Source organism: Scyliorhinus canicula, chromosome 21 (assembly GCF_902713615.1).
Source record: "Scyliorhinus canicula chromosome 21, sScyCan1.1, whole genome shotgun sequence".
Taxonomy (NCBI): Eukaryota; Metazoa; Chordata; class Chondrichthyes; order Carcharhiniformes; family Scyliorhinidae; genus Scyliorhinus; species Scyliorhinus canicula.
In genome coordinates this window covers 22,017,662-22,041,876 of record NC_052166.1, presented here as the reverse complement: position 1 = coordinate 22,041,876, position 24,215 = coordinate 22,017,662, and the positions used below count along the sequence as shown (strand labels likewise).

Below are 24,215 nucleotides of genomic sequence, written 5' to 3'. Positions count from 1 at the left end.
AGTTCAATTGTCCCTTAGTGTCCGAAGGTGTGATGGCTAGGTGGGATTCCGGAGAGGAGCTAGGTCGGGGTGTTCTTTCAAAGGATCGGTGCAGATTCAATGGGCCAAATGACCTCATCTACACTGTAGGAACTCTATGGATCACCAACGGGTCCTGTTCCTCAAGAGATCAATCACAAAGCTGCTGACCAGGGCTGCTGGAATTGACCCTAACGTAAGAAATGGGGGAGCAGAAATGCTGCTCTCGATTGGTATTCCAAACGATCCAGCATGGAGAGTATCACAAACACAAAGTAAGGAGGTCATGTCCAAGAGCCCCATCGAATGGGAGTATTCCAAACTGAGTGACTGGCGACTCTCCAGTACCCAAAGGAACTACATACGAATATATGAATTAGGAGTGGGAGTAGGCCACTCGGCCCCTTGAGCTGCTCTACCATTCAATACGACTACGGCAGACCCGAGTATAACCTCCTGCCTACCCCCAATAACCTTGTAACCCCTTGTTAACCAAGAATCAATCTACTGCTGCCTTAGAAAAATTCAAAACTCTGCTTCCATCACCTTTTGTGAAAGAGTCCCGAAGACCCACTACCCTCAGGGAAATAAATTCTCCTCATCTCTGTCCTAAATGAGTGGCGCCTCATTTTTACTCAGCAATGCCTGAAAAACTGGCCCATGCACGGTGCCACGCTGGCTGTAACCATAACCTAAAGAGACTGCAACCAAACCTGGCCACCAAGAGGTTCAGAACCTGCTGGCACTGCTGCGCTTGGAAGAGAGCGAGTCAGCCATGATGTGGACACAGGTAAACACACAGTTCCTACACACCGAGGGACACACTCACCGCTCTCAAGCACTTTGCAAACACCCTGGGAACTGCACAGCGTTGCTAACCCTCCTGGATTTCCCTGGAGTCTCCAGCAAACGGAGATTAATCTCCTGGACATTGCAGTGAGAAACCTGGCAGAGATAACATAGGGGCATTTGAAGACTTTTATTTATCAGTTAAGGAACACTGGGAATGGGATGGGGAAAAAAATGCTGCTTCACCTGTGATAAACTCAGTGGGATTGGCTCATCGTCTCCCCACGAAAAGCCAGCTATATTAGGAATCGCACAATGCCAGAATCAAACTGCAGCTCTGTGAAATTCGGCCACTTAAAGAAAGCTAAACTGTTGACTGAAGGGATTTATCTGCTCAGGAGCCAAAATGACTGGATTCAACTGACAAATCATGATGGATAATTTTATTGTTGATTCCTCCCTCTGATTTGAGCTGCTGCTGACTTTAAGGCGCAGAATGATTCTCCAGGCTCTCACAGGGAGCGTAAGCCTTAGATAGAGAGCAGCTGCGATGTGCGAATATTATTTCGCCCCCTTGCAGACTTGTTAAACTGCAGTAGCCTGTAGTTCAGCTGCTCCCCCCACCTCGCCCCCGCTCTCCACTCATTGCCCCATTAGCTTCACCCTCTGAGAACTCAAAGGGAATGATAGGGTTGGCATCACAGAACTTTTTTACTAATACTTTGGAAATTAAAAGGGTGATTCAAAAGAACACAATCTTTTAAAATAATTGCGAAAAGAGAGAAGGGCACTTGAGAGGATTTTGTTTCACACAGTGAGTTGGAAGGCGCTGCCTGTAAGCAGGGAATTGGATATATACTTGTAAAGGTAACATTTGAAGGGCTATAGGGAAAGAGGAAGGGAGTGGGACTAACTGGATGTCCCTTTCAGAGAGCTGACACAGGCATGATGGGTTGAATGGCCTCTGTCTGTGCTGCAAGAGTCTCCGATAACTCTCACTTTGGACCTCTCTCCATGCTGTACACTGTTTTTAGTAGGTGCTTTGGTGAGGTTACAACCTGCGTCCCGGAGCATTAGTTCTGGTCTCTGGAGTACTCGTCTGCTGACATGTCCTGACATGTCCATTAAGCCAATATCCCCCAACTTTGCAGCGCTCCCCTCCAATCTGAAGCAAGTCAGGTGGTGCTCGACACGTGAAGAGTCTTTCTGCACCTCTGCTAATTCACTCCATGTAGGGCGAGAGACTGAAGATCAGGGTCCTGGCCAATATTAATCCCTCAATCCACACTGCTAAAACAGATTATCCGGTCATTGTTACATTGCTGTGAGAAAGTCTGCGGTTCACAAATGGTCAGATACGTTCCCTACAGTACAATAGTGACTGCATTTCACAAAGTACCTCATTGGCTGTGAAGCACTTTGAGACATCGTGCAGTCATGAAAAGTGCATTATGGCAAATTCCTTCCTCATTTTATCAAATGTAAATAATGAACTATTCATTATTAGCAGTGGCTGGTTTAGCTCACTGAGCTAAATCGCTGGCTTTGAAAGCGGACCAAGGCAGGCCAGCAGCACGGTTCGATTCCCGTACCAGCCTCCCCGGACAGGCGCCGGAATGTGGCGACTAGGGGCTTTTCACAGTAACTTCATTGAAGCCTACTCGTGACAATAAGCAATTTTCATTTCATCTCCTGTTCTCCATCTGAGCACTTTACAGCTCATTCTATCTCTTTTCCTGAGAGAGCTGGTGTGCAGGCACATGTACATGCGTAGGTGTGCCTGCGTGTCTTTCCCCGGTTTCGATTTCTTTTTTAAGTGTTGTTCATTTGCTCTCTTCCAGTTCTCAGGAAGGATCTCCCAGGAAGCAGAAACAACTTTCCACACACATGCTGCCTTAGCTGCTCCGTGTCTGCAGGACTTTGCATTTCGATTTCAAAAAGAATTTCCTCTGCTGGAGACGCAAGATTTAAACTTAGAGCTGGCCGCTCAATTTGCATTTATTCAGGGACAAAAATGAAAAAGTCCCCACTCACACAAAGTGTCAGGGAAATCTGTCTCTTTCCCCCTAAAGGTTGTGGGTGCTTAGAGAACTGGAACTTCAAAGATTGATATAATTGCCTTTGTATTGGATGAATTCATCCAGGACTATGGAACTAAGGGACGAGAATGGAGTTGAAGCACAGATCAGCCACGCTTTAATTGAATGAGGGAACAGACTCGAGGGTCTGAATGGCCTACTCTGGTTTCAAATGTTCTTTGTACTGTTGCTAATTACCCATGAGGTAGGGAGTAGGAAGAAAGATTGATATAAATTAGGCACATTTACATTAATTAGTGTCTCTGACCCAGGGCTGGCTAGGTTTTTGTTTTCTTCATCTTCTGTTATATGGGAATTATGTTGAGACAAAACAAATTTCAAACATGATGCACTGTGCTACTGACACCTGGTGATTCATTAGAGGGGGCACAGGAATGTGCGGTGCACAGTAAGAAATTCTATTTCACTACATCTGATTGGTTGTCAATGGCTGTGTTGCGTGGCAGAACCAGACAGCTTGCACATGATCCCAGAGTCAGGCAGGTACTGACCAGATCACCCATGGCATTGCTTATGGGAGGACCGCAGCCACCGTCTGTGCTTTGCCTCCTGCGTCAGACATTTTGGGGCAGTAGTTTCTGACTGTGCTCCGTTCTTGTCCACGTCTTCTGTTACCTTGCAGCACTGTGGTCTATCGGTAATGTTCTATTTGTCTCTCTTATTCTTAACTTTGGGTTATAAAATGTGGGGAGGGGTTTGGGGGGAGTGGCATGGTGGAGAAGGGAGCATCGTGCCATAACTTTTTGTGTTGGTGAGAGAAGTAACTGCAAAGGGATGTAGGATAGAATGTTAGATGGCAGCCAGTTGATGCCACTGAAGTAACAAAGGGGCTACGAGATTGGCTCAGAGTGCTGAAAAACCGTGTGGCTATACCCACAATTCAAAGCACTGGCACCTGCTTGACAACATCAGCGTCTGAGCGGATAATCACAAGAACCTCCGACTTTCTGGTTTTTTTTTTGTCAGTGACCTTAACTTGGTGTCCTCTGGTTATCACCCTGCGGCTAGCTGCAATCGTTTCTCCCTGATTGATCTAGTGATCAATGGGGAGAAAGGGCCCGATTTACCCCGATTACATGATTCCCATCTAAATCTACCACCTCAGTGAAAAGACATCAAACGGTACACATTGTCTGACACCATGGTTTGAAACTAAAGAGCTTAGGCGGCGGCACAGTGGTGCACTGCTTAGCACTGCTGCATCATGGCGCTGAGGACTCGGGTTCAATTCCGGCCTCGGGTCACTGACCGTGTCAAGTTTATAATAATAATTTTTTTTGTCACGAGTAGGCTTACATCAACACTGCAATGAAGTTACTGTGAAAAGCCCCCTAGTTTGCGCATTCGCCCCAAGTCTGCGTGGGTCTCATTCACCCCAACACAAAGATGTGCAGGGTAGAAAAAAGAACAATACAGCACAGGAATAGGCCCTTCGGCCCTCCAAGCCTGTACCGGTCATGATACCAACCTTTGCCAAAACCCTCAGCACTTATTTGTGCCATATCTCTCTCCCCATCCTATACATGTGTTTGTCAAGATGCTTTTTGAATGCTGTTACTGTATCTGCTTCTACAACCTCTCCTGGCAGGGCATTCCAGACACGCACCACCCTCTGCATAAAAAAACCTGCCTTGCACATCTTTAAACTTTGCCCCATGGACCTTAAACCTGTGCCCCCTGGTGGCTGACCCCTCCACCCTGGGAATGAATGCCTGCCCATCCACTCTATCCATGCCCTTCATAATCTTGTAGACCTCTATCAGGTCACCCCCTAAACCTCATTTCTTTCCAATGAAAATAGTCCGAGTCTATTCAGACTCTCCACAAAACTAACACCCTCCAGACCAGGCAATATCCTGGTAAACCTCCTCTGCACCCTCTCCAAAGCCACCACATCCTTCTGGTAGTGTGGCGACCAGAATTGTGTGCAATATTCCAAGTGCGGCCTTACCAAGGTTCTACACAACTGTAGTATAACATGCCAGCTTTTATACTCGATGTCCCGTCCAATGAAGGCAAGAATTGCCCACTTGTGTTGCCACCTTCAAAGATCTGTGGACCTGCAAGCCCAGATCTCTCTGACTTTCTATATTCCTAAGAGTTTTGCCATTTACGGTGTATTTCCCCCTCTATGTTAGACCTACCAAAATGCACTCCCTCACATTTGTCCGGACTAAACTCCATTTGCCATTTCTCCGCCCAAGTCTCCAACTTATCTATGTCCTGCTGTATTTTCTGATAATCCTCAACACTATCTGCCACTCCACCAACGTTGGTATCATCCGCAAACTTATTAATCAGACTGACTACATTTTCCTCCAAATCATTTATGTATACTACAAACAACAGAGGTCCCAGCACAGATCCCTGTGGAACACCACTAGCCACAACCTTCCATTCATAAAAAACACCCTTCTACTGCTACTATTTGCCTTCTGTGACCGAGCCAGTTCTATATCCATCTTACCACCTCACCTCTGATTCACCTTTTGTACCAGTCTGTCATGAAGCACCTTGTCAAAGGCTTTACTGAAGTCCATGTAAACAACATCCACCGCCCTCCCCACTTCAATCATCTTGGGATAGGGTAGGTGGATTGGCCACGTTAAATTGCCCTTAATTGGACAAAAAAGGAATTGGGTACTCTAAATTTAAAAAAATACATTTTTTAAAAAGTAAAGAGCTTGTGGCAGTTCATTTTGTTTATCAATGCAGGGTGGGAATGAAGGGAGGAAGAAAGTGAAAACACTCCAAAGAAGGAAATTCCACCTAAAGACCTACCCGTGGGTCTTGCACAACTTGTTTCCAAAATAATCAGCATCCCCCCCCCCTCCCCCCCCCATAGCTATACTGCATCGACTGACTGCCCTGTCACCTTAAATTTGGTGTCTCCAGCAATCAGAATGGTCCTTTTCCTTGTTTCCTCAAACACAACTGAGAACACCAAGAACTGCATTTGGAGAGGAGCACTCAACAGCCAAGCCCATGTGAACCTTTCAAAAGGACCAGGAAGTTTCTGAAAGCCAGTGTGTACTTTTTTCAAATAGTAATCCAACATTACAACAGCGGCTCAACGTTAAAAGTACTTAGGTGGCGGTAAAGTGCTTTGGGACTTCCTGACGTCATGAAAGGTTAAAGCAGAACCCCACATCGTGTTGAAGACCAGATATCTGCCTCAACACCAGCCTGTGGGCTCCAACATTGGCCATCTTTGTGATCTCGCAGGTTTTCCTCTGCACTGAGTCAACATTTCAAGCCATTGGGGGAGTTCTTTCGCGTCAGTCAAGGTTACTGCTTTTTCGATTTATTTTAATCACGCGAAACGGGAAACAAATTCTAATGGCAGAAACAGTGAGAGTGTGAGCAAGCAACATTAAACACGGACAGGCAGTCATCACCATAGCCGACCACACACTCTTCCTCAGGAGCTGTGAAAGCACCCCCCCCCCCCCCCCCCCACGCATTATAATGGAAGAGTTGAGATGAGGGGTGTCCAAACTCAATGGTCATTGCCTTAGTAATAATGTGACAGAGCGCGAAAGCAGATCACATCCATCACAGCTTTATAAGTACAGAGGAAAACCGGCCGCTTATCGGAGAAAAGAAGGGAATCGAGGTGGGTGATTAGAAGGAGCAACATCACTGTGAAATCTCTACGTGCCAGTTAGTAATGAGCCAATGAAAGTAAGTTAGTGGATGGCATTTCAATAAGTTAATGCTGTGTAAAGGAGCAGAAAAGGTCACAAAGAAAACGACTGACGATGATTACCAAGGAAGCAGCGTTCATCATGCAGTGTGCACTGGCGTGGAGTGTGGCTACTGCACAAACCTTCAGTGTAATAACATTCTGAAATAATTTGTGATGGATTATTTATGACCAGAGTCAGAAAAAATAACTCGACATAGTAAACGAGTCAGAACCTGAAGTAACTGGCTAAGTATTGCAATAACAGCAATGTGTTATCCTCCAAGTGTCCCAATGGTTTTCCATGTTGCCTGAAGCACGACCCTCTATACAGGGTAGCACAAAGAAACCGAGAGACATCTACAAACCATTATGTAGAGAGCTTTACAGCGTTCCCAGACTGAGGTACACACAGAGCTGTATCGTGTTTCACAAGTCATGTTACATGCACACAGTGGGTGAAATAGGGGCTATAGAAGGACAAGTGACAATGTGAAGGAACAACTAATAGTTACATAGATAATACATAAATATTAACAAAGGGTCTGAAAAGGTTTAATGAAACACTGGGCTAAAGTTGTCTCCAGTGAAGGGGGGCCAGGAATGAAACTGCGGATGCAGTGAGTTTTCCAGAACTGGAATTGTACCAAAATTCTGCAAGGTGAACTCAAGAGTTCTGTTCAAAAATAAGGGTTAAAAGCCTCGGTTAGTGTGTGTATGTCTGCTGCAGTAGTGTTGTTAAAGAACTCTGGTCTGAAATGATTTGGGAGCCAGGAGTGCAATTAAGGCATTGTAAAAAGCTTGGGCTAATGGAGTTTTGTTTGGATTAAGGGGATTCCCTGTGGAGTTAATTAGATTTCAGCTTGGTAAGGAGGAGTTAAGGTATCAGGCATTTTGCAGAAAAACTGTTGAGTTGAGTTTTAGATGGAGTTGTGAGCAGAAGTCAAGAATCTACTCTCATTGCAGTTCAGTTAAAGATATGTCTGCAGACAGATTATCAGTTTATTTCCAAGCAGTTCAGAATTGTCTGATTAGGTGAGCGTAAAGACGCTGAGAAGCAGCTTCTGAAGAAAAGCAGTTTCTGCATGACTCTAACAGGATTCTGGTCTTTTCTTTAAAACAGTCTCAAAAACAATACTCTAGTAGATATTCCGTGTGCTAACTGTATTTAACAGTGGATTGAGAGCGGAGATTTTCTTTTTTTGTTTGACTGGGAATAAAGATAGCAGTTAAGGGTTACTGTGCCATTGTATCGATTAGCATTGTTTAGGGGGTAATTGTAAGTCATTTTCATGTGTAATGTTAAAAATATTTTAACACTATTAAAAAGTATTAGTAATAAAGTTTGTTTTAATATACCATATCCCTATATTTTGTGAAATTTCTCCTGGAGCAAGGTATCCTTTCCTCACAGTCTTACAAGATTAAAATAAAACATTGGGGTTTCTGTCCAGTATCCTAGCCACTGTTGGGATCTGGTCCGGGATCGTATTAGGGGCCTGAATATTTGAGGTGGCGATGCTGCCCCGCAGCAATTTCATACTTAAATAAGCATTGATTGGCTACAGGCGGGACTTCTGCCCATCACTGTGGAGGGGGTCCCACCTTAGAACTAGCTGGCACCAAGCTAGTTGGGCGGGCTAGCTCACGGAAGCATAGTGGGGGGGTGAGCCGATGTGAGGCTTATCAGAGGGGTCGATTTACATTGTGCTGTTACTAAGCGGAGGGCGGGTGGGGGGAAGGAAATGTTCTGCTGACAAGAGAGGGACTTTTCCAGAGGGACAGAAAGGAGGTCGGTGTGGAGACTGCCTGGGGCACGGGCTGGAGACTGGCCCAAGAAAGGGGATGGCTGATCGGCGAGGGGGGGGGGGGGGGGGGGCATCAAGTCCCCCAACTAGACTGATCACTGGAGTGTACGAGGGCTAAATGAGAAAGGCGAGGGGGGCGATTAATGAGCATGGGGAGAAGGCCAGCAGAATGTTTGCACAGCAGCTTAGAAAGAGGGAGCCAGCCAGGGAGATATGGAAAGTAAAGGATGGAGACGGGAACCTGGTTGGAGACTCAGCAGGGGTGAATAAGGCGTTTAAGGAGTTTTATTGTAGGCTGTACGGGTCGGAACCCCCAGCTGGGCCGGAGGGGACGAGGCACTTCCTGGGGGGGCTGAATTTCCCGAAGGTGGACGGGGAGCTGGTAGAAGGGCTGGGGGTCCCGATCGGGATGGAAGAGATAGCGGAGGGTCTGAAGGCCATGCAGTCGGGTAAAGCCCCGGGGCCGGACGGGTATCCAGTGGAGTTCTATAAAAAGTTCTCTGAGATATTGGGGTCGCTGTTGATGAGGACATTTAATGAGGCAAGAGAAAGAGGAGTGCTGCCCCCGACGATGCCACAGGTCACGATTTCGCTGATCCTGAAGCGGGACAAGGACCCGGAGCTGTGTGGGTCCTACAGGCCGATATCCCTGTTGAATGTGGACGCTAAATTCTGGCCAAAATGTTGTCCTCCAGGATTCAGGATTGTGTTCCGGACATTATTGTGGAGGACTGGACGGGGTTTGTTAAGGGTCGGCAATTGGTGGTCAATGTGAGAAGGCTGTTAAATGTGATCATTATGCCCTGGAAGGTAGGGAGGTGGAGGTAGTGGTCGCAATGGATGCAGAGAAGGCCTTTGATCGAGTAGAATGGGAATATCTGTGGGAGGTACTGGGGCGGTTCGGATTTGGGCGGGGCTTTATTGACTGGGTCAGGTTGCTGTATCAGGTTCCTGTGGCAAGCGTATGGACGAATAGGACTACATCGGACTATTTTAGGCTGTATCGGGGGACGAGACAGGGATGCCCCCTCTCCCCCCCCACTGATGTTCGCTTCAGCCATAGAGCCGCTGGCAATTGCACCGAGAGCTTCAAGGGTCTGGTGTCCTCCTGAGATTCCTGTTTGTGTTTCAGTGTCTCCCCATCTTTATTCCGCGGTCCTTTTTTGATCGGGTCAGCCAAGTAATTACTGGCTTTGTATTGGCGGGCAACACCCTGCGAGTAAAGAGGGGGATGCTTGAGCGGAGCTTGAGCGGAGCTGGGCAGAGGGAGGGCTGGCACTGCCAAACTTCAGTAACTACTACTGGGTGGCAAATATAGCCATGATCAGGAAGTGGGTGGTGGGGGGAGGGTCAGCATGGGAGCGTATGGAGGCGGCCTCATGTAAGGGCACCAGCTTGGGGGCGTTGATAACGGCGCCTCTGCCGTTCCCGCCGGCACAGTACTTCTCCAGCCCCATGGTGTTGCCGGCCCGGAGAGTCTGGGGGCAATCAAGGAAACATGTGGGAGCGGAGGGAGCATTGGGTCTGGTCTCCAATCTGTAATATTCACCGGTTTGCCCCGGGAAGGCTGGATGGAGGGTTCCGGAGATGGCAGAGGGCAGAGATTGAGAGGATGGGGGGTATGTTTATAGAGGGGAGCTTTCCTAGCCTGAGGGAGCTGGAGGACAAATTTGGATTGGCGAGGGGAAACAAATTCAGGTACCTGCAGGTGCGGGACTTCCTACGTAGGCGGGTTTCAACCTTTCCGCTCCCACCACCAAGGGGGATACAGGACAGGGTAGTTTCCAGAGTCTGGGTGGGAGAAGGGAAAGTCTCTGACATTTACAAGGAACTCATGGGGTCAGAGGAGACACAGACCGAGGTGCTGAAGCGCAAGTGGTAGGAGGAGCTGGGAGGAGAGATAGAGGATGGTCTCTGGGCAGACGGGTTGAGTAGAGTCAACGCGTCCACAACATGTGCCAGGCTCAGCCTGATACAATTCAAGGTTGCTCATCGGGCTCACATGACAGTGGCCCGGATGAGCAGATTCTTTGGGGTGGAAGACAGGTGTGCAAAGTGTGCGGGAGGACCAGCGAAGCATGTCCACATGTTCTGGACATGTCCAAAGCTTAGGGGATTCTGGCAGAGGTTTGCAAATGTCATGACAACGGTGTTAAAAACAAGGGTGGCACCGAGTCCAAAAGTGACGATTTTCGGGGTGTCGGAAGACCCGGGAATCCAGGAGGAGAAAGAGGCAGACGTTCCGGCCTTTGCTTCCCTGGTAGCGCGGAGATGGAGGGACCCAAAGCCCCTGAAGTCAGAGACCTGGCTAACGGACATGGCTAGCTTTCTCTGCCTGGAGAAAATAAAATTCGCCTTGAGCGGGTCACTGTTAGGGTTCGCCCGGAGGTGGCAACCGTTCGTCGACTTCTTTGCGGAAAATTAATTGTCAGCAGAAGGCGGGGGGGGGGGGGGGGGGGGGGGGGGGGGGGGGGGGGGGGGGGGGGTTAGCTTAGAGTAGGGGGTTAATAAACGTGGGACCTGTAAGGGAGGAAGACGGCTCTTGCACCTTGTTTGTAGATTCATGTACATTGTCTATTCTGTTGTAAAACCAAAAATACCTCAATAAAATGTTTATTAAAAAAGATAAATCATATAAATTTTCAAGTATCTTTGATTTTATATAACTGGACATTAAAAAGCAGAAATGATATTGATCAACTGGCCAATTTTTGGAACAAATCACCGAAGACGAGTTTTCCGTTCCAGCTTTTGACGTAACAGTTCATTTGTGCAGCAATGTATCCACATAAACTCATCTTCATTCAGCTTCAGGCAGCACAGCGCACATTCATTTAATGCACACCACATTCCACACACACCTCCAAAACACTGCCTCATCAGATCTTAAATCCCAATGTCCTCATGCACTCTTTATGAGCTTTAGGCCTTGGCAGTTCTCCCCTCTCTCAATAATACAGGCATTCCTGACTTTCCTCAGGACACGCACAGCATGGTTTCAAAGGCTCCTTCTCTTCAGGCTTTCCAGCAAGCATCATCTCCAACGATTTAACCATGATTAATTAAGACTTCATCTGAAAGTATATTTAATTGCCAGTTTGTTTTTGCTATGAAGCAAATAGTTTTATCCTCTTTTCTACCTTCATTCGACTTTCCGCCGACAGTTTCAACGCTATGCCAATACGAATCATGCCTGAGCTATAGTCATCAGCACGGTGGCACAGTGGTTAGCCTCAAAGCACCAGGGACCAGGCTTCCATTCCAAAATTGGGTGAATACCTGTGTGGAGTTTACACTTTATCCCCGTGTCTGTGGGGGTTTCCTCCGGGATGTGCAGGTTAGGTGGATTGGCCATGATAGTTTTGCCCAAAAAGGTTAGGTTGGGTTACGGGGATAGGGGTGGCCGATTGTGCCTAGGTAAGGTGCTCTATCGGAGCAAGAGCTGGTGCAGACTCGAGGGCCGAATGGCCTCCTTCTGGGGCAGCATGGTGGCACAGTGGTGAACACTGCTGCCTCACAGCTCCAGGGTCCCAGGTTCAATTCTGGCCTCGGGTGACTGTGAGGAGTTTGCACTTTCTCCCCGTGTCTGCGTGGCTTTCGTCCGGGTGCTCCAGTTTCCTCCCATAGTTCAAAGATGCGCAGGTTAAGTGGACTGGCCATGCTAAATTTCCCCTTAAAAGGTTAGGAGGGGTTACTGGGTTGCAGGGATAGGGTGGAGGCGTGGGCTTAAGTAGGGTGCTCTTTCCAAGGGCTGGTCCAGACTTGATGGGCCGAATTGTCTCCTTCTGCACTGTAAATTCTATTAGTCCTGGGACTAGATGGCAGGATATGTATTTGGGGAGCCTGACATAAGGAGAGGGCTCCTGATGGAGGTGTCACCCACCTACCCTTCCAACCGAAGGTCCAAACCCATTCATTTCTGGGCTTCTCCTACACTCTGTAAATGCTCCTGCCAGCCTCAAAATTTAGGCTGCAAGAGAAACGGCCCTTAAGTAGCGAAAGGGCCTTAACTGGGGCAGGGCCGGACACCCCATCCAAGGCCTTGTCCACCCAGCGCAAAATTGCTGCAAGATTGGGGCGGCAGAAACCCAGAGGGTATCCCAAACCTTCAATTTCATGCTTGGACCACGGACAATAAATTTATGAAAAAATGTAGACAGTCAAAAAAACAATATTAATTGATGTGAAATGGCAGAAAGAAACTAGTAACTGTGGCCCACAGAGAGGACTTAAAGTTTCTACTTAGCATGCAGGAGTATGGGAATAATGTTGGGCAAAGGAGAACAAGGGAAAGGTTTAGCGCACTGTTAATGGTCAAGATCCATGGCTTAATAGCAGCACTGAATAGGTCAGATTTTACACAGGGCCTCACCGGTCTCCTGAGTACATAGTGCTTTCCAATCTTATGGAAAGAATAGTCTGTACAAAATTGAAAACCATCTGGAAAAGGCAAGGAAACATTCTCAACAAATTAATGCGGTTGGTTCCTCTATATTGGGTGGCATCAACAAGCAATCATTTGTCACAATGCTCAGAAGAACTCAGGTATGTTGCAGATACCTTCTCGGCTCCAGTTCTATTGAAAGTCAAACTTACATCAGAGGGCCGCGATTTGGCAACGTTGTCTATTGGCCTGTCCCTCAGGATATTGTCGATGACGCCACTCCTGCTCCACAGCTCAAACAGTGTCTTCCCATGCTGGTAGCCCACTTCCTGTGCAGGAATCACAGGTAAAAGGTCACTCACGCAAAGCTACCAACCAACGCAAACATAGCACTGCCGCACATTTCTAGAAAGACCTGCATTTTTATAGTGTCTTTCACAGCCTCAGGTCTCGAGTGATTTATGATCAACGTTGTATTTTTGAAGTGGAGCCATTGCTAAATAATTTAGAAACACGGCAGCTAATTTTTTCACAGCAAGTTCCCACAAACAGCAATGACCAGAAAATCTGTTTTTTTATAGAATACAATAGAATAGAACAGTACAGCACAGAACAGGCCCTTCGGCCCTCGATGTTGTGCCGAGCAATGATCACCCTACTTAAACCCACGTAACCCGTATACCCGTAACCCAACAACCCCCCCATTAACCTTACACTACGGGCAATTTAGCATGGCCAATCCACCTAACCCGCACATCTTTGGACTGTGGGAGGAAACCGGAGCACCCGGAGGAAACCCACGCACACACGGGGAGGATGTGCAGACTCCACACAGACAGTGACCCAGCCGGGAATCGAACCTGGGACCCTGGAGCTGTGAAGCATTGATGCTAACCACCATGCTACCGTGAGTCCCTATGTACTGCACTAAGATCATCTACATATTTCCCCAAGATTGTATCCAAAAGATGGCGCCTCCGATGGTGCAACACTCCCTCAGTACTGCACTGAAGTATTGGCAGGGTATTTGTGCTCACATCACCAGACTAGGAATTGAACCCACGGTACAAAAGCAGAGAAGTGTACACAAATTTCTATAAATCTCTGATTGGGCCCAAACCACAGTATTGCATCTGGTTCTGTTGCCGAACTTTAGGAAGTGACGGATTTTAGCTACAATGTCCAGTTGCAGAAGCTGGACGGCGTCTCCATGGAGCAAAGGAGGATGAGGGAATATTTGATAAAGATGTACAAGATTATGATCAGTTTGGATCAGGTGTTTGGGGCTTCAGAGAATCCGGAGCACATGGAGAGGACGAAGGCCGATGTCGTGGCCTTCGCCTCTCCGATTGCACGGCGGTGAATTTTGCTGGAGTGGCTGTCGGCATCACCACCGGGGGTATCGGTTTGGTTGGGTGACCTGTATGACTTCCTGCGGTTAGAGAAGATAAAGTATGAGTTAAGGGGCTCTTCGGGGGGATTTGAGGAAAGGTGGGGGATGTTTGTTACCGTGTTTGAGGGGCTGTGCTGAGAAGTATGTTTCCCAGGGCGTTTATTCGCTGTAACCTGTTTTGATACATGGTTGGAATAAAAAAGGCTTGGATCACGTGGACAAGGAAAAACTGTTCCTAATATCTGATATATTCCTCTGATCATACAAGGGCTAGGGGGACCCGGATTTAATGTTTTGAGCAAAGGATGCGAGGGAAAACGCAGCGAATGGGAATGACCTCAAACTTACTTCCCACAGGGCGGCAGAAGCAGAGATGTCAATACTTTCAAAGGAAACTGCATGGACGCCTGATGGAAATAAACTTGCAGGGCTACAGGAATAGGGAAATAAGTTTGATTGATAGTGTCAAGTGGGTTTGATGGGCCTAATGGCCTTTCTTTGCTATAAATGAGACTGACCTTTGGACTCAGAGGTGAGAGTGCTACTTACTACAGCTACTGAGCTAAATGGACATTAGAAGAACATAATTGAAAAGCAGAGGAGTTATGTTAACTTGTATGGAACTTTGGTTAGACCACTGAACAGTTCTGGTCTGCAAATTACAGAAAGGTTCATTTGCAGCAAGACTTCCTTACTCTTGTATTCCAAATCTGTATGCTGTAAAGGTTGAAATTCAATTTGCCTAATTGTTTCCTGAACTTGCATGTTAACCATCTGTGTTTCGTATGCATGGACACCCAAATCCCTCTGAACTCCTACATTTTATAGTTTCATACCGTTTAAAGAATATCGGTGGTGAAATTGGCCGATGCCAGCAAGGCAAAATAGGTTCTTTTCAAATCGGCATCTGATTTTTCACTGCGATAGTATTTATTTCTCATCCACCTCGAAAATATTGCAAAGATTTGTTGAAGTAAAAACATGCAGAAAACAAATCTCCAAAAATAAATTGAATTATGGCTGGGTAGTGGAAAAAAGATTGGATGCAATGAAAAACTGGCTGCCAATTCGCTACATTTCTATTTTGGGCTTCTGGAATTGACCAGTTCTCTGGGGTTATGTTTGCCAGCTTCCAACCCACTGGGCACTACCAATGCAGCCACTATCCCTGTGGTCACCTCTACTCTATTTTCCGTCTCCATCAATTTTTTTGATCAAGCTTTGCTGGAAAGACATCCTCATGCTCGCTACTCTTCTCTGCAATATTGTAAACCTCTTCTTTTAATCTAATAGCCTCTTTAGTTAGCCAAGGATGGACCCTGTTTCCTGTGGTTTTTTTTGTTTCTTCATGAATGTACACTCATGGAAAGTTTTGAAATACACCTTTAAACGTTCACCGCTGCTTATCTACCATTCTGCCCATTTCCCATTCTACTTTTGTTTTTGCGTTGAAAATCATCAGCATTCAAAAGATACATGTAGCATGTTTTACAGGGTCAATTATTTTATTTCCTCAGTGTCTTAACAAATGGTTTTTATTCAATCATGGAAAGTACGCATTGCGTTCAAGGCCAGCATTTATTGCCCATCCTTAGTTGTCCTTGACATGCGGGTTGTGAGCCACATTCTTAGATTTCTGCAGTCCACGTGGTGAAGGTAATCTCACAGTGCTGCGAGCTAGGCAGTTTCAGGATTTTGACAGTGCAATAATGAAAGAATGGTGATATCGTTCCAAGTCGGGATGATGTGTGACTTGAAAGGGTACTTGGATGTGATAATGCTCACATGCATCTGCTACCCTGGTCAATCCAGGTGGTAAAGTCATGGGTTTTCAAGGTGCTACTGAAGGATCCTTGTCAAGTTGCTGCAGTGTATCTTGTAGATACACTGCTGCCACAGTAGGCTAGTAATGGAGGGAGAGAACGTTTAAGGTGGTGGATGGGGTGTCGATCACTGGGCGCTTTGCCTTGGATAATTTGAATCTATTGAGTGTGGTTGGAGCTGCACACTTCCATCACACTCCTGACTTATGCCTTGCAGACAGAGGGCGGGTTCTGGGGGAGTAAGGAGGTGAGTTACTCACCACAGAATTTCCACCTTCTGTGTTTGTTAATTTTCTGGACGCTGCCTATTCTACAATGTTATTGCTATTGAAGGTCGAGGGCAGATGGTTAAACTCTCCCCGATTGTATTATAGATGGTATTTCTCTGTCAAATATGTGCTGTGAATATTACTTGCCACTTATCTGCCCAAACTTGAATGTTTCCCAGGTCTTGCTGCATGGAGCTATGAACTGCTTTAGTATCTGAGCACTTGTGAATAGAAGTGAAAAATAGAGAACATCCTGACTTCAGACCTTATGAAAGAGGGAATGTTATTAATGAACCATCTGATGATGGTTAAGCCTAGGACTTCATTCTGTGGAACTCCTACAGTGTCCTGCAGCCGAGAGAACTGGTCTCCAACAATCAACTTCCGATGTGCTAGGTATGACTCCAACCAGTGATGAGTTTTCCAAGATTCCCATGGACTTCAATTTTCCCAGGGCTGTTTGATACCATATACTGTCAAATGCTACCTTGATGTCAAGGGCAGTCATTCCCACCTCATCTCTGAAATTCAGCTCTTCTGTCATCTTTGGACCAAGGCTGGAATGAGATCTGGAGCTTAATGATCCTGGCGGGAATGTGAAGTGAGCAAGTTATTATTGAGTAAGTTGCTTCTTGGCAGCACTGTCAAGGCATCTATCGATGGGGCAGTAAATTGGCCCAATTCAATATGTCCTGCTTTTTGAGGACATGATGTAACTGGGTAATTTCCTACTTTGTCAGGGAGATGGCAGCGTTGGAACAGCTTGATTAAAGGATTGGCTAGTTCTGGAGCATAAGCCCTCAACATGATAGCTATGATGTTGTTGGCCCCATAGACTTTGCAATATCCAGTGCCTTCAGCTGTTTCTTGGTATCACATGGAATTAATCAAATTGGCCGAAGACTGGGATCCGAGATACTGGGGACCTCAGGAAATAGAGGATTGTTTAAAAGAGTGGGGTTAAATGGGCATTTTTCTGGTAGGCGATCAGTGGCTAGTGGTGTACCTCAGGGATCAGTGTTGGGTCCGCATTTCCTCACAATTTACGTAGGTGATCTGAAGTTGGGGACCAAGTGTAATGTGTCAAAGTTTGCAGATGACACTAAGATGAGTGGTCGAGCCAAGTTTGCAGAGGACACAAAGTCTGCAGAGGAAAACAAAGTCTAGAGGAGGGATAGTTTAAGTGAGTGGGCAAGGTTCTGGCACATGGAGTTCAATGTTGATAAATGTGAGGTCTTCCATTTTGGTAGGAATAACAACAAAATGGACTATTATTTAAATGGTAAAAAAATTGCAGCATGCTGCTGTGCAGAGGGACCTGGGTGTCCTTGTGCATGAATCGCAAAAGATCGATTGGCAGGTGCAGCAAATAATTAAGGCGGCAAATGGAATTTTGTCCTTCATTGCTCGAGGGATGGAGTTTAAAAACAGGGAGGTTATGTTGCAGTTGTATTGGATGCTGGTGAGGTCACACCTGGAGTACTGTGTACAGTTTTGGTCTGCTTACTCAAGAAAGGATGTAGTGGCACTGGAGGATATGCAGAGGAGATTCACTAGGTTGAATCTGGAGTTGAGAGGATTAGCTTATGAGGAGAAACCAAGTGGACTGGGACTATACCCACTGAAATTTAGAAGAATGAGGGGGAAAACTAGAACGAGGGGGCATAGCCTCAATAAGGGGGAGCAGATTTGGGACTGAGTTGAGGAGGAATCTCTTCACCCAAAAGGTCGTGAATTCCCTGCCCAGTGAAGCAGTTGAGGCTACCTCGTTAAATGTTTTTAAGGCAAAGGTAGACAGATTATTGAACTGTAAAGGAATGAAAGGTTATGTTGAGCGGGCGGGTAAGTGGAGCTGAATCCGCAAAGGATCAGCCATGATCTTATTGCATGGCGGAGCAGGCTCGAGGGGTCAAATGGCCTACTCCTGCTCTTAGTTCTTAAATTCTTATGAAAGGCAGAGAGGGATAATCTACTCTATACTTCTGGCTGACGATAGCTGCAAAGTTTCAGCCTCATCCTTTGCACTCATGTGTTGGGCTTTAGCATGCTGTCTCTGCTGTCTAGCATGTGTGGGGTGCTGTGTTGCAGTTTCACCAGGTTAGCAACTCATTTTCAGTTATGCCTGGTGTTGCTCTTGGTATGATTTTCAATACTCCTGACTGAATCAGAGTTGGTTTCCTGGCTCGATGGTAATGGTAATGAGTGAGGAATCTGCCAGGTCATGAGGTTACAGGTTCTGGTGAAATGCAATTCTGCTGATGCCAATAGCCCACAGAATCACGTGGTACTTTGAGCTAAAGGAAATACTCTTAACCTATCACATTTAGCATGGTAGTAGTGTCACACAACACAGTGGAGGATGTCCTTAGTTGAAACATAGGACTTCAGCTCCACAAGTACACTGGGTGAGGTACTCCTACCAATACTGCCCTGGACAGGCGCATCAGCAGCATGTAGAAAGGGGGCTAAGTAGGTTTCTTCCTTTTTGTTGGCTCTCTCGGACAGGTAATTAACTAGCAGTTGAGGTTTCCCCACAGAGCAACATTAAACCTCTTAGAGCTTCACCAAGATTCTGACAAAAACCGGCTAATAACAGAACTCCACTTACCGTAATCTCATTGAATTTGCCAAAATCCAGCGTGCCATAACGATCGATGGGTGGTCGAATGTACTCGCAGTAATCGCAGTTCTTCACCACCTCCAGCTGCCGCACACAGCAAACGTAAGCAAGGCGGGTTTGAATCTCCGCCATGCCTAAAACCTGCAGCAGTAACAGAACATCGTACATCACTGCTTGTGAACGAGAGAAGTCGAGTGATACTGGAGCAGGTGATGCTCAGTGTAGCAATAGGGCAATAGTTATCGCGGAAAGTTATGCAAGGATGCAAATAGAAACCAGATGGTACTGCTCAGCTGGTCACAGGCCCGCTCCTGTCGCCGACAGTCTCCAGCATTTTCCGATTTTACTTCAGATTGCCAGATTTGGCGATATTTGATTTTTGTTGTTGAGATAAGTGGACTCATTCTTGTCCCCTCAATGGGTAGGAGAAGTGTCATAAAATACAAGATCAAATGCAGGGAATCTGGAATCGAGGGCAGGAGGAACTTCTTCACATGCCGAGGCACTTTGCTGCTGCCTCTGATTTGTCATGCTGCTCGTCTGACTTCCAGGGTTGGATGAGCAGAAATTTCCTCCAATTAAATATTAAAGAGCAAAGCCATTGTCCTCGGTCCCCACCATCGACTCACCTCATTGACCATCACCACACCAATCTCAATCTTGGCATCCTACTTGACATTGATTTTAGACTCCATGTTGCCTTCACCATAAAAAAAGCACCGATTTACACCTCTTTAGTATTTCCCATCTCCTCCCATGCCCTGGCCTTTCTGCAGCTGAAACCCTTCTCAAGCCCTTGATGCCTCCAGTCACAATTATTCCAATACTCCGCTGGCCGGCCTCGCATCCTTCATAAACGTGAGGTCATCCAAAACCCGGCTGCCAATAGCCTGGTGTCTCAGGCACCCATTAGCACTGTACTGGCTGCCCTATGTGACTCTCCCCAGTCTAGCAACAGCTCGATTTAAAAATTCTCATCTTTGTTTTCAATTCCCTCCAGTCGACACTCCCTATCTCTGTTAATTCCCCCAGCTCTACATCCCCCCAGATCTCTGCGTTTCTCTAATTCTGATCTTGTGAGCATTTCATTCAGTCCACCATTGGCAAAAGTGCCTCCAGCTGCCTCGGCCATAAGCTCAGGTTTTCGCACCCAAATCCTCTCCTGATCCTTTGAGGCACCCTGTAAAATCACAGGGGGCACGGTTAGCACAGTGGTTAGCACTGTTGCTTCACAACGCCAGGGTCCCAGGTTCGATTCCCGGTTTGGGTCACTGTCTGTGCCGAGTCTGCTCGTTCTCCCCGTGTCTGCGTGGGTTTCCTCCGGGTGCTCCGGTTTCCTCTCACAAGTCCCGAAAACTGCTTGTTAGGTTAATTGGACAGTCTGAATTCTCCCTCAGTGTACCCGATCAGGCACGGGATGTGGGGACTAGGGGCTTTTCACAGTAACCTCATTGCAATGTTATTGTATGCCTACTTGTGACACTAGTAAAGATTATTATTATTACTTTGACCAAGCTTTTCTTATTATCTCGGAGTAGCTTGCCAAGTTTTATCTGATAAGCCCCTTGGGAAGAGCCTTGGGAAGTTTTTGCTACATTTACAGATGCAGGGTGTTGTTGAGAATCGTCATACTGTTTAATTGATTCCTAGGTATAGTGGCTGGAGCATAAACTCTGCCAACATGCATTATCTGATCGGATAGATGGATGAAGGAAAAAGGGGTTAAATCGGTTTCAATCCAGTTCTTCATGAGATGGGCAAGTGCCCACTTAGATTGTGTGGGTCGCATGGCCTGCTCCTGTATTGTAACCTCCATGTATGAGGTTTTCATTTGCCACATGTTACAGCCAAACTGTCCAGGACACAGTTGATATCATCCATTAGCTATAAAAAGCATAACGAATATATTTGTTCCTTTTTGAGTCACAGAAGCCACTGCCCTTTACCTAGAGCCTGCGCTGCTTATCGTTTTATTCTGCTTCAATAGCATGGAAGGTTCCTCTCAGGATACAGGTAAACATGAAAGGTTACTGATTTTATCACTGCATTAAGTTCTTCAGGCACAGCAGGAACAAAAAGGCAGAGTTCGATAGAATGACGTTTGCTGCTGAAACCCTTATCCATGCCTGTGTTAACTCTAGACGTGACTGTTCCAATGCCCGCCTGGCCAGCCACCCATATTCTACATGCTATAAATGAGAGGTCACCCACAACACTGCCGCAAGTGTCCTTAGAAGCGCTAAATTATGTCCACCCATCACTCCTCTTCTTGCTAACTGACATTGGACCCTAGTTATACAATGCCTCAATTTTAAAATTCCCACAGGACAAAAGGAGACCATTTGGCCCATCGGGTCTGCACCGACCCTCTGAAAGAGCACCCTATCTTGGCCCACTCCTCTGCCCTGTCCCGTAACCCCACCCAACCTTTTGGACACTAAGAGGCAATTTAGCATGGCCAATCCACCTGACCTGCACATCTTCGGGCTTTATCATAATAGAATTTACAGTGCAGAAGGAGGCCATTCGGCCCATTGAGTCTGCACCGACTCTTGGAAAGAGCACCCTACCCAAGCCCACACTACCCTCTCACCTCACCATAAGCCAGTAACCCCACTCAACCAACACTAAGGGCAATTTAGCATGGCCAATCCACCTAACCCACACACCTTTGGACTGTGGGAGGAAACTGGAGCACCCGGGGGAAACCCATGCACACACGGGAGAACAGCGGAGTAAAGGCACGGAGACATGGGGAGAAAGTGCAAGCTCCACCCAGTCACCCAAGGCTGGAATTGAACCCTGTACCTCCAAATCCCTCAATGGCCTCACCCCTCCCTTATCTCTATAATGCTCTCCAGTTCCATGACCCTCCCAAGACATTGATGCTCTTCCAATTCTGGCGTCTTGAGCATCCTCGGTTTTAATTGCTCCACCATCAGTAGTTGTGCCTAGGCCTTAACCTCTGAAATGCTCTCTCTATTTCTCTTCCTTCCTTCCTTTAAGACGCTCCTTAAAACTCCACCGGTCAAACTTTTGGCCATCTCCCTACTCTTGCCTTATGTGGTTCAGTGTCAAACGTTGTTTGAAAATGCTCCTGTGAAGTGTCTCAGGAAGCTTTAATACATTAAAGGTGTTTCTAAACATTAGCTGTTGATGTTGCAGATATTGCTCATTTAATCTCGTTTGCCACACTACTTACAAGCCTTACCCGCCCCCCCCTCCCTCACCCCTCCACCAATACACCTCCCTACTTCATGCACAAGGCTGGTAATGGTCCTAAACAACATATTATATTATTTACCTTCACTTTTGCTGCCCAAGGATTAAACCGTTTCCACAGCAACCACCAGCCAGATAGCGAGTCACCATAATTTGTCAGATCCGTTTCATCCTGGCTGCCAACATCAATTGCTATCACGACCTTTGCACCCATAGACCGAGCAACATCAGCTGAGAAGAAAAGAAAGATAAGCGAACTTTGCTGCAGGCAAAACCTCTCGAACGCGGGGGGGGGGGGAGAGAGAACTGGCCACCAGACTGAGCGAGACAGCCAGGAAGTGACCAGACCTTCCAACCTGTCTAACTGGAGAGAACTGCCACCTCCTTGTGAAAAGTTAACAATTGAGGAGAACAACCAATTGCAGTCTGGCCCACACGCCACATCTAAAAGAAATTAATGTCACAACACTTCATCACCACATGGCTATCACAATAACAGCGCTGCTTGGTTCCCTTGGCGGGCACTTGGGAGACTGGAAAAGATGGGATTGTTTCCTTGGAATAGAGAAGGTTAAGGGAATAATTGGGTAACATGAAGAGCTGAGCTGACTCTTTCTGTGCTGTAAGATTTTATATCCCAGAGCGAGTTGCCTCAATTCAGGAGCTGGGGGCACGTTATAAACTGGTGCTTTGACAGGCCAATTAATCTACTAATAGCCTGATTGCTACTAATGAACAAAACAAATGGATTACATTTTTCTCCTTTTTCTGTTGGAGAGAGGGGAAGAAAATAACAGTTCTGCTCTGGATCATAACTCAAGTGATTTTTGTGAGCATCAGGTGAGGACAGGATCAGTCTGGGCTGTGCCAGTTTCCCCCCCCATCAAGTTAAATAACGGCTGTCACTCACTCTCTCGGGCAGGGTTTTTCAAAGTGTGGGTCACGACCCGGCTGTCAGACGGGTGTTCCCAAAAGATTGAAATCAGAGTTTTCCAAACCAATGCTGAGGCACACTGGAGCAGGTTTTCAATGGTGTGTGATGCGGTAGCACAAGAAAGATCAAAGAAAAACCGGATACTGGGACCTGGGAATGTGGCAGTGAGGAGAGCAGGGAGGAAGGGGATCTAGAGTGGGAGTGAGGCAGTGAGGAAAGCAAGGAGGAAGGGGATCTAGAGCAAGGAGGAAGGGGGTCTAGAGCAAGGAGGAAGGGGATCGAGAGCAGGAGTGGGGCAGTGAGGAGAGCAAGGAGGAAGGGGATCTAGAGTGGGAGTGAGGCAGTGAGGAGAGCAAGGAGGAGGGGAATCTAGAGCAGGAGTGGGGCAGCGAGGAGAGCAAGGAGGAAGGGGATCTAGAGCGGGAGTGAGGCAGTGAGGAGAGCAAGGAGGAGGGGGATCTAGAGCAAGGAGGAAGGGGATCTAGAGCAGGAGTGGGGCAGTGAGGAGAGCAAGGAGGAAGGGGATCTAGAGCAAGGAGGAAGGGGATCTAGAGCAGGAGTGGGGCAGTGAGGAGAGCAAGGAGGAAGGGGATCTAGAGTGGGAGTGAGGCAGTGAGGAGAGCAAGGAGGAGGGGGATCTAGAGCAGGAGTGGGGCAGCGAGGAGAGCAAGGAGGAAGGGGATCTAGAGCGGGAGTGAGGAGAGCAAGGAGGAGGGGGATCTAGAGCAGGTGGGGCAGTGAGGAGAGCAGGGAGGAAGGGGATCTAGAGCGGGAGTGTGACAGTGAGGCGAGCAGGGAGGAGGGGATCTAGAGCAGGAGTGAGGCAGTGAGGAGAGCAGGGAGGAAGGGGATCTAGAGCGGGAGTGAGGCAGTGAGGAGAGCAAGGAGGAGGGGAATTTAGAGTGGGAGTGAGGCAGTGAGGAGAGCAGGGAGGAGGGGATCTAGAGCGGGAGTGATGCAGTGAGGAGAGAAAGGAGGAGGGGATCTAGAGCGAGAGTGAGGCAGTGAGGAAAGCAGGGAGGAGGGGGATCTAGAGCGAGAGTGAGGCAGTGAGGAAAGCAGGGAGGAGGGGGATCTAGAGCAGGTGTGAGGCAGTGAGGAGAGCAGGGAGGAGGGGGATCTAGAGCGGGAGTGAGGCAGTGAGGAGAGCAGGGAAGAGGGGGGCAATGGA

The 24,215-nt window shown here is 47.3% G+C and overlaps 1 protein-coding gene across 4 annotated transcripts in view; it reads right to left on the bottom strand.

The window, feature by feature from the left end:
* The window catches only part of pnpla7b (patatin-like phospholipase domain containing 7b), a 371,155-nt gene that overhangs the window by 20,163 nt on the left and 326,777 nt on the right, over positions 1-24,215 (bottom strand). For all 4 annotated transcript variants that reach the window (XM_038782642.1, XM_038782643.1, XM_038782645.1 and 1 more), the window contains 3 exons: positions 22,193-22,341; positions 18,877-19,029; positions 12,996-13,112 (listed from right to left, as the gene is read on the bottom strand). In XM_038782642.1, the coding sequence (XP_038638570.1) occupies positions 12,996-13,112; positions 18,877-19,029; positions 22,193-22,341 (419 nt within the window). The remainder of the gene's footprint in view (positions 1-12,995; positions 13,113-18,876; positions 19,030-22,192; positions 22,342-24,215) is intronic.